Genomic DNA, 10,604 nt, shown 5'->3' on the forward strand with positions numbered 1-10,604 from the left:
AAGTGCATATGCACAATAGTTTACAGCCATTACCTAGTGCAGAAGAATTACCCCAAATAGTGTGTAATTAGAAGAGGAGGATGCTTCGTCTAGCCAGCCATTACCATAGCAGAACTTTACTGGAGGGTGTGATCACCCCAGGAAAGGCACTTCTTTGATGATGATCTCTTGCCTGCAGGCTGAGAAAAAACACAGTTCTTGAGATGAGAGTGTGAAACAGCTATCACAGTGGCTTTTATAAAATGGTTAAAAATATCTTCCTTCTTCCTGTCTGCCACCTCAGCTGTTGCTTCCCGTTTCTTCATGTTTTTACCATGCTTCACTCACTACTATTTGTCAATGACAATGAGCAGAGGAAGAAGTACAAAATAACCTCTTCAGTAAATTGATAATCTCCTCAGTAAACTGCCAGCTTCTAAACACCTTTTCTAAAAACAAAGAGATAAAATACAGTGAAGTAGAAGTGTGCTCCCTCTGATATACAGTACTGGGGCTCTGCAGGAAACCAGGCTGCAGGTCAGCAGCTTTCAGTGTTGGGTTAAAGCCAGAGCCATTTGCTGACACCTTTACAACCGTGGTAAGACGCTCTTTTAAGGACACTGAGTCAAAGCTGTACATCACACTAAGCATAGAAGACCCAAACCTGCTCACCTAAGCCATAAAAGTTCACTGTATCATTTCACAAAAGGCAAGCAAGAATTGGCCTGACTCTCTCAGATTCTTCTCTCACTGCTTGTGTTGAAGCTATGTGCTTTATTTGTTCTTTTCATAATTTGCTGGGTTTAGCCCAACAGACCTCTTATTCATTTCTGTCTTTTAGAAAACTGACTTAACAGAGAAAAAGAGTTAGAGATGCTTATTCATTATAATCATTTTGACTGTGCCTCTAGTGCAGTGGTTCTCAACCTTTTTAGGCTCAAGGCACCCCTATTAGACTCAAGCTACCCCTTGAAAAATGCCAGCTCCTACTTTTCATGCATTTGACTACAGAAAGCCAATTAAGTAATTTTTTTCAGTTGCAAAGAGCACAGAAGGACCACAACAGGTCAGAAATGTTTATGACACTATGGATTCCTATTTGAAATCTCTAGGTTTATCTCATGAAATGTGTGTATGTGTTTGCACACCTAACAGTGGTGCAGTACCACATGCCACCCTTAAAACGATCTCACAGCATCTACGATGCCACAGCACCTTGGTTGAGCATCACTGCTGTAGAGTGCCAGCAGCACATGGAAAGTTATAATTCAAATGACAGTATAAAGTATTCCTGTCAGTAGGGTCTCTCCATGTAGTTCCAGGGGAAATTATATACTCTTATTATATTGCTAAATAAATACATAATACTTAAAAAGAGACTTACATACACAAGCACCTCCAATTCCAAAATGATTGCAAAGCACATTGTAAGTTTTTAATTTACTTCAATGGATTTTGAAGTATCAGTGGGTAACTACTTATACATAGTGTTACAGCCTTCCCCGGTGTTTGAAAGAAAATAGCTAAGCATAGCATTTTCCTTTAATAAGGGACTTTTTAGACAAAGGAACCTGGAAAAGTTTCTACTTTTGCAACATATAACAGAGTTTGGTCTCTACACAGAGCTGACAGATTACTGGTTTTGAATGTCTGAGAGTCTCATATACCTCACGCTTACTATTATCATGTCAAACCTGAGAAGATGAGACTGACTGTGTGAAACGCACCATTCTTTCTTTAAAAAAAAGAAACAAAAAAACAAACCCCCCAGAAAAGGTGAATTCAGCATTGGTAGGACATGCTGGATTGGCAAGATTTCTAACGAAAACCTTCTGTTTATCCAGAGAGGAGTAACAATACAGGTTATGACAGCAACAGACTCCCCATCTGCTCCACCCATGTGCCTGAACACAGAACTGACAAAACCAGCCGTGGACTTTGGGAGACAGCTCATTCTTCATGTCCTTTGCTTCGCAGCAGATAAACCAAGTGCTAAAAGATTTCCTGTGGGTTTACAGACGCCAGGAATTAGTTCAACAACTCATTACATACTGCCCACCTCAAAATCATCTGATAGTAATGACTTTTTAGCATTATCTATAATAGACTTGGACAGGTGACCTAGAGATTTAAGATTATATATTAAAAACCTATTTGATCCATTTTCCCTCTGATTAGATTTGTTTTCTAATTATCTACTTATTTAAAATTAATTCATTTTGTGGTTTTGCTTATATTTTTAGATCAAGTTTCCCTTATCTCTTCATCCTCAGCAAAGTGGGTTAAGGCAGGAATTGGCTTCTAGCTTTGTAGAACATGTTTAACATTTATCATTTATGTCGGCTTGCATGATAATTACATTCGTTGTTGTTAATGATCTGCTGATAAATTCTGAAAATAGTGATGGCTATCAGATTAATCCTTGTTCACAGGCTGACTAACACAGACAGTAGATGTGAGAGAAAGGCATGGTAAAAAGAGATCTTTCATTACATTTTGGCTCCTGCAGTCTTGAAGTATTTTATTGGATCACCCATGTTCTGAAATGCTTTAAATTTCACTGCAGAGTAAGGGATCACCCAATAAGCTTACTCTCGCAGAGTACAGATTTTTTCTTTTTTTTTCCAAGCCAATAATCATAATTGAGTATGGGTTGTGGGCCAGATTGTTCTCCAAGTATGTGTGTGTGTGTGTGTGTGTGTGTGTGTGTGTGTACATGTGAAATTAATGCAACGCAATACATTCTAGTGCATATCACACTGGAGTTTATTGCTCATGGGCACTGCTTTTACATGACCAAAGCATGCTGAGCCAGGTTGGAGCAGCCTCAGCTGGTGGGAGGTCCAAGGAGGGGCAGGGGGAAAAGGGAGAGTTGGAAATCATCCTGCCTGCCTGGGGCTGCTCTGACCCAGCTCAATGTGCTGTAGAGGGGATGGCTGGGGCATGAGGATGCTCCAGTGTGGGGCTGGCCAGCAGGCTGCTGCACACTAAATAATGCTGTTATAGGATAATACTTGTGTTTACAAGTATTAACTTACAGTAGAGTTAAATTAATTTATTGTGGCTTAATAGAGCCACATGTGTAGATGCTGAGACTTTACCGTGGAGCTAATTAGGTAGCTGCACAGTATACGTCTTGTGTAGATGCTCCCCATTGTAAATAGTTTAGTACCCAGTGGCTTTTATGAGTAAGGAGTCACACTGGTGAAAGATTTGGCCCCAGATATATGAAATACTGATGCTTTCTAGAACAAGTAATTTGTGTTTTTCACTATGCATGAATTCTTTCTTTTTTTCTGGCATTCTTGCTAGTTATATTCTTGTGCACTGCTGCTCATAATAGTTGAAGACCAAAAATTATCCAACAGTAGGCATCACAGGGACAGCATCAATGCAAGCTTCAACTACAATGGGCCTCAACCCTGAGTTGGGAGATGTAGAGAGAACAGTCATTATCAAAGTATTTTTCCTGGTAAAATATTTTAATGATTACAATTAGCATCAGCTGGTATTCTGGGGGATATGTCAGGTATATAGTACCCATGTGCACCAAAGCCAATGATTTATTACAGACGGGTTTCTTGCACCATTTGGCAAATATTGTCTTGCATTGCATTTGAGCTGGTGATCTGGAGATGAAAACTGTATACCATAACCACTCCAATGAGCCAGATACTTAACCCACACTAACTCCAAACATTCTCACACTGTCATGCTATTCATTAATTACTGGCAGGCAAAGTTGGCATCAAAAAGCTCAAAAGAAATTATGTTAATATGATCTGAAATAATTTGTTACTTAACACCCAGCTACAGCATGCCAATCTAGTGCTTCTTTTTCTCCTTTCAAGCAGATATAGCTGTGCCCACTCCAACAACTCTTCCAATTTAGTCTGTAAATCTTAAGAGTGACCTGAGGTCATGCTGTTCCTTGCTAGAGAATAGTTGTGAATGAGGAGGGCCTTGTGATATTTCTTTGTCCTTGTTTCTGAGTCAGCTGGAGTAGAACCTGGCAGAGTGTGAAAACAGATCATTCACAGTTTAGATTTCAATTATTGGCATCAGATTACAAGCAAATGCCACACGGACAAATGCCTACCTGAGAAACTGAGACAATATATGGCACTTTGCAGCCATCATGAAAAGTCAGATACTACAATTTATTTTCATACGGTGACCTCTGTGTAGACCATCACAAAATGCTTCGCAAGTTACTTGTCAGCTACAAAGTAGCTGATAAGTTACTTGTCAAGACTTTAAAATGGGTTTGAGACAGAGAGACACAGACTGTTTTTTGACGTTTTAAACCATTATTATAAAAATAAAAGATAAAAGTACAGAAGTGTGTGGCTCTCCCATGGAAAACTTTCAACAGTAAAAGCACGATATGCAGCCCTGCCTTCCATGAGATTACGCATTTAGGATTAGCTGTCCATTTTCCACCTTGCAGAGTGTCCCCTCAGTGCCCTAGTGTGATACAAACTGGTCGAGACAGGCAGCCCAAGCAAAAATATGTCCCTGCCAGAATAAGGAGTGGTGGAAGTGGCAACCAACCCAACTTCTTTTTAATGCTTCCCTTTTTATGGGCATATTTTACCAACACACAAATCCGATCTGTATACTTCCACTATTTTCTGTCTGAATAACTAATTCAAGGCTCCTAATTCAAGACCCCGTTAATGCTTACAATCCCTGGCCTTGACTAGGGTACCACTGATGTGGATGCTATACATGCACACAGTAACAGTTACTATTTATAGTTAAATAGGACAAACACAAAAAGTATAGGCAGAAGTCAGTTCTGTGATATCCATTCTACATAGAGGGAATGGAGAGACCAAGTGACCTGACCCAGAGTTGCACAGGAAGTCTGCGGAACTTCTTCTGCTTCATGTCACTTACTTAGGCGCCTAAACAGGGCCTTAGGAATCCACCTTTAGGAACCTAGACATGAAGAGGTTTCCTTGATTAGAGCCATAGGGAAAGCTGCCTTCATATTGCTTTGGGGTCATCAAAGCTGAACCTAAGAAAGCAACTTGTTAGTTGATAAAGAAAGCTGCTACCAGAAGGACTTGCTGTCCTGCTAGTGACCTTCTTGAAAATGGTACTTCAGGAAAGAAAGTGTCCTCCTGGAAGCTCAAGCACTAATGCTCTTGCTGTTATTGCAACTTCATAAAAGTTCCCACGGAAAGCAAAAGGCAAACATGCACTATACTGCCCCTGCAAAAACCTCACTCCTTGGGAGGGAGGTAATAAAAACAGCAAGGTGACTAACAGAACAGCAGTCCAAGATGAATTGAGTATCAGGTACCTGGTATATATGTTTTTATTTAAAAGTAACATTTTTTTATTCTAGTGATGGGTGGTCTGATGCTTGCATTTTGTTCTTAAATTTCCTATTTATAAATTTGTAGAGAGCTAACAAGAGCAGAGAGGTTTGGAAGGAGACCAAGAACAGATGATGCAAACAGAGTAAGAAGCTAGGTGGGTCAGAAAGAGCTGGTCCAGCACTTGCTGGAAAGTCTGGAAACAAAAACAGGGCTTTATGATTGATATAATATTATTTATTTGTGTTACCATGGCAGCAGAAAACTTCTGTATGGATAAGGATCCTGCTGTGCTTTGTGCTACAAACACAGAACAAATTCAGCATCCCTGTCCCAAAGAACTAGCTGTAGATAGGCCTGGTTTATACTAGTCCCCAGATTCTTAACCACACATTAAATTATTACAGTAAAAAGTAATTTCTTCAAATTTGATCCAAGATGGTTCTACAGGATCACTCTGCTCCCTAATTTACTAAAAAATTACAGACTGGGGGCTTGAGCAGCCATGGGAAAATGACTGCATTTACTGCACATTAGGCTAACCCCATCCTTGGGACTGCAGATAGGCCATGGAGGTGGCTAGAAAAATCAGCTGTTCAGCCAGAACTGCAGACAGACAGGAAAATCCCATCCCCCTACTTCAAACCTCTCGCCCATTTTTTCCCCAGTAAGATGCACATCCTTTTTTCTTCCCTGATAATTGTGAGGAAACTGACTTTTAATTTAGAATGAAGGTTCAGGCCACTGGAGAATCATTATCTCCATTGTCTCCTTTATGGGGAGTAGAACCAGGCTAGATAATCTAGCTAAATTTCAAAATTATCCAAAATTAAGCCTGTTCTACAAATTGAAAACAGGAAGCTAGTTCAGTATGGTTTGTTTCCTTGATTCCAGAAACAATGTCATTCTCCAGCACTAAGCGAATGAACTCTTACCTTAGTTGTTGCACATGTCTATTTGTACAGCCTGTGAGTGCTTGTGGAGCTGGTATGTAGACTGGAGGGAAACAAGAGGTGAAGGCAATCACTGCCCTCCTGGGAAAAAAGGGCAAGGGGGAGGAATGCAAACTATCCTCTTTAACAGAAAAATTTGTTGGCCCTTACCTCTGGGGCCTGAGCTTGAGTGCTCTTCCAGCTCTGAATCCCAGTGTGTTGTTGCTTTGAATTTTCTTGCCAGACTATTTCTCAGTTTAAAATCTCAAAGCCAGGACATAATTCATGATATTCAACTTAAGTGGACAGTCTCCTGGGTTCTCCCATAATGTTTTAATTATCCCATTATATACCTTCAGTGACAAACAGGAAGCATAGCCTCAAGGGGCATGTCCAGATGACATTTGCAACGCCACATACCGCACAGCCCGGTCTTCTCCATGCTGCAAGTGTGCTACCTGATGCACCGGATTTTTTTTGGCCCCTGGATATCTAGGGGTCAAAACAAACACACAAAAACAACAGCAGAAAAAACCCAACAGCGCAGCACACACTTGGGCAGCGTGTGCTGCTAAAAAGCAAAGCTGGGCCAACTGGAACTGTGCTGAAGCTACCAGACAGGCTCTGCATGGCAGAATTGCCTCGGCTGCAGTCCCGGGAGGCCCCCAAGTGAGGCTGCTGGAGCCAGCCCAATGCTGGCCCCAGCCTACCCTACCCCACCTGGGGCAACTTGTCGCACGCCAAAGCGCGCACATTGCACGGGTGTTCCCCAGAGACAGCTAGCTGTTGTGCAAGGTGCGCCGCCGCTAGTTGTCCCTGGGGAACCAAACATCAATGCACACCTGGACGTGCCCAAGAAGGGCAGATTCAGTCTCTTGGAGCTGACAAGAGCATTAGGGAAGAACTGATTAGCTTTTTCTAAAATATTGAGAAACTGATTTTTTAAATGGGGAAAAAAGAAAATCATTGTTGATAAAATCATAAAAGACAAGGACTGACTGATTGGTGTAGATACAATCATAATACCAAGCCATTTGGATCTTTTGGTAAGCCGGGCCCATTAAAACAAAGTATGTTTTAATCCAGTTTATGCAAGGTTGTACATTTTGAAACAAAGAACCATACACATACCATACATACACAAGGGGAGACTATGCTGTAAAAAGACAGACTCTGAAAAGTATTTCAGGATCAGAATAGATAATCAATCCATTATGAGTTCCCAGTGTTATGCTGTAGCCAGAAGAGCTAATGCAATCATAGAACCATAAAAAACAGGGCTGGAAGAGACCTCAAGAGGTCATCTAGTCCAACCCTCTGTTCAAGGCAAGATCATCCCTGTTTCAGTCATCACAGCCAAGTGTTTGTCTAGCCTTCTCAAATATTTCCAGTGATAGAGACCCTTCCACTTCTCTAGGTGACCTATTCCAGTGCTTAACACCCCCCCCCAGTAGTTAGAAAGTTCTTCTTTCCTAATCCTTGGATGCATGAAGAGCAGAGTAATGCTTAAGGGATGGGAGGAAGGTAATTTTACTTCTGCTTACAGCAATGGTGAGACCAATTCTAGATCACTGTACAAAGTTCTGGTGTCCACATTTTAAAAAGGTACCAGAAAAAAAAAAAGAAAGCCCCACAAAAATCAAGCAAGTACTAGAAAAGTGCCTTAAAAGGGAGCGAGAGCTTGGTCCGTTCATTTGATCAAAAAGGAAGTAAACAGGTGACTTGATTGCAGTGTATAATTACTCTCAAAGTAAGAGAAGGCACCTGGCACCACAGAGCATTTTAAACTTGTACAGAAAAGCATGACAAGAACCAAAGACTAGAATCTGAAGCCAAGTACAATGAACAGATCCTATGGCTTAAGTTAGTTTGAGTGCCTTCCTAGTGAATGGCAGATCTTAGGTTCAAATTAAAAATAAGCACAACTTTTTAACAGTGAGTATTATTAACTATTGAAACAAACTATCCAGGGATGAGATGGGTTCAAATCTAGACAATTTTTACGGAAGATGATAACCTGTGCTTAACTAAAGTATAAGCCTGCTTTGGGTTGACTGGGTAAAATTCTACAGCCTATATTATAAAGGAGGTCAGACTAAATATTCTAAAGCACCTTTTTAGTTTAAAAGCAGAGAAGAGGGGGAAGAAAGGAACGAAGAACATTACATAAATGGAACTTTTCCCCCACAATTGCATTCAATTTTCAAGTGTCCCTGCAAACCAGACCTAGGATTAATTAAACTGAGTATATGTCACTATTTTTTTTTATTACCCTTTTATTGACTTGCCAGTGTGTGGTCATCCAGGAAAACAAAACAACACAAATTTAAAAACCCCAGAAGCAACCCTGCTAGGCTTGGTTTAATTCAAGAAGTGAGGAGAATGTGGTTTAATAACCACTAAGAAATAGAGGTAACAGAAAAAACACCATCTGCAAACAAAGTTTAAATGGGAAACTTGCTACAGCATCCACTTATTTCTCCTTCCCCAAGTTTCCTGCCTCTCTAGTTCCAGATATTACAAACCACTGTTCCGAATACTTTGAACTTTTAACACTTGTACAAACACACTGCATCCACACACAGCAACTGACTCAGGTAATCTAGAAACATTAGTTGTACTGTTCTGTTGCAACACTTACAATGAGATCTTTAGCTGCGTTTCCAGTACACAAGTGCATTATAAAATGCTTTTTTTCCAGCAGGAGCAGAAGACTGATACTGTATTTGCAACTGTTTGGCTGGTCCTCACTTTGTCCCACAGTGTAGATACGTTTCATGATGTATGCCTATGTGGAATAAGTTGCTAGAATGCCTAAATTGTTATAAAAACAAATGCTAGAAAAATCCACTTGTCTAATCACTTGACTGCTACTGTTACTATTTAATTAAAGGGAGAATTGTTTGCACTAAACTCCTCTTTATAGTTCCCCAAGGTCACAGGTGTTTGCATTTTCCAGTGTTTTTCTAGAACTTCTGACAATCAATTGCTGCTATTTCTACAAGATGGCTGCACCCCCTTGCAAATTCTAAGAGCATTTGTGGGATCATCTAATTGTAATATAGAGGACAGGGATTTAAAAACTGGACAGATAGAGTGCAGAATCAACTAGTCCATCAAAACATCTCTAATTCATCTGCCCTCATTTCTTTCTGAATCAGCTCCCTATATTTAATCTGAATGCAAGGACACTGTTGATTGACCTCTTGTGTCAGGATGCTAATGATGGTGCTTTGGATAATTATATGAATATTTGTGTTTATACAACCCCATTAGCAGGCCAAATTTAGACAGGGTATAAGCTAATGTAACTGTATTGATTTCTATGGAATTATACCCTTTTAAATGGGTCAAATTTTGCTCATTTCATTAATTAATTCTGAGCAATTGTGCTTGCTAGCTCTAATGTGATTAAAAATAATGGGTGTTGCCTTGGTTGCTAGCTTGTTGAACTATTCGAATTGAATAAAGAGTGGTTAGAGGCTAGTTTTCTTGTGAAGCAAACTACTTGCTAAGACCACAACTAAATTAAAACAGTAGATATTTTGAAAAACTAGCTGATGTTGAATAGGTAACATTTGTCTTGTAAAGGTAGGTACCAGCCTTTTAATAGTAACTAGGATGTCTTAGAGTGTCAGTTCTGTATGACATTAATTATTCTCTTACATATTCCACTGTTAGCAATCTTAACAGAATGAAATATATCTTGTGTCCCCTTCCTTGCTGGCTACTTAAAAAGCTATTAACAGTTCTGTCCTCCTTTCATCTTTTTTGCCTCCTGGGCAATTAAGATATGCAACTCAAGTAGATGCTGCATGGGTTCTTTTCCTCTTGTCTGCATATTTGGTTTGGCTACCAACACAAATGTCTGCTCACATTCTTACAAGATCCTACAGATTCAAACATCCATGGTGTGTACAAGAGACATGCTAAGGAAACATCTCAGTGTATCATTAATACAGTCTGTGCATTTGTCTTGTTTTGAGGGGCTAAGCATGAGCATGCTGGGTGCCTGTTCCCTTGGCAAGGAGTTCTACCTTCCTATCTTGCCCAACTGAGAGAGGTATAATTCTAAAATGAATCACTTAGGATAGCGGGAGTTAACCTTTCTGGAAGATGTGCCACAACTTAAGGTTCATGATCTCCTGAGTGTCACTCTGATCCCCTTCCCCTGCCCAATCTGCCAGTCTGCTTTCTGCTCCCTGACCTGTAGCCTCATCCTGATCTGCTGTTTTGTTTTCTGATCGTGCCTTATTTGAAACAGTGCTACCTGCCCTTTCCTGATCTGCTGTGTGCTACACACAGAGCTGCCCATGCCTCTTGTGGCACGTGCCACAGGTTGGCAACTCTTGACTTAGGAATAAAG

The 10,604-nt window shown here is 40.4% G+C and overlaps 1 protein-coding gene across 1 annotated transcript in view; it reads right to left on the reverse strand.

Annotated features, from left to right (window-relative positions):
- GPRIN3 (GPRIN family member 3) overlaps positions 1-9,104 on the reverse strand; it is a 45,827-nt gene extending 36,723 nt beyond the window's left edge. Inside the window, exon 1 of the mRNA XM_014517157.2 lies at positions 8,880-9,104. Within this exon, the coding sequence (XP_014372643.1) occupies positions 8,880-9,017 (138 nt within the window). The 5' untranslated portion in view covers positions 9,018-9,104. The remainder of the gene's footprint in view (positions 1-8,879) is intronic.
- Between the last annotated feature and the right edge of the window lie 1,500 nt (positions 9,105-10,604).

Source organism: Alligator sinensis, unplaced genomic scaffold (assembly GCF_000455745.1).
Source record: "Alligator sinensis unplaced genomic scaffold, ASM45574v1 scaffold125_1, whole genome shotgun sequence".
Lineage (NCBI taxonomy): Eukaryota > Metazoa > Chordata > Crocodylia > Alligatoridae > Alligator > Alligator sinensis.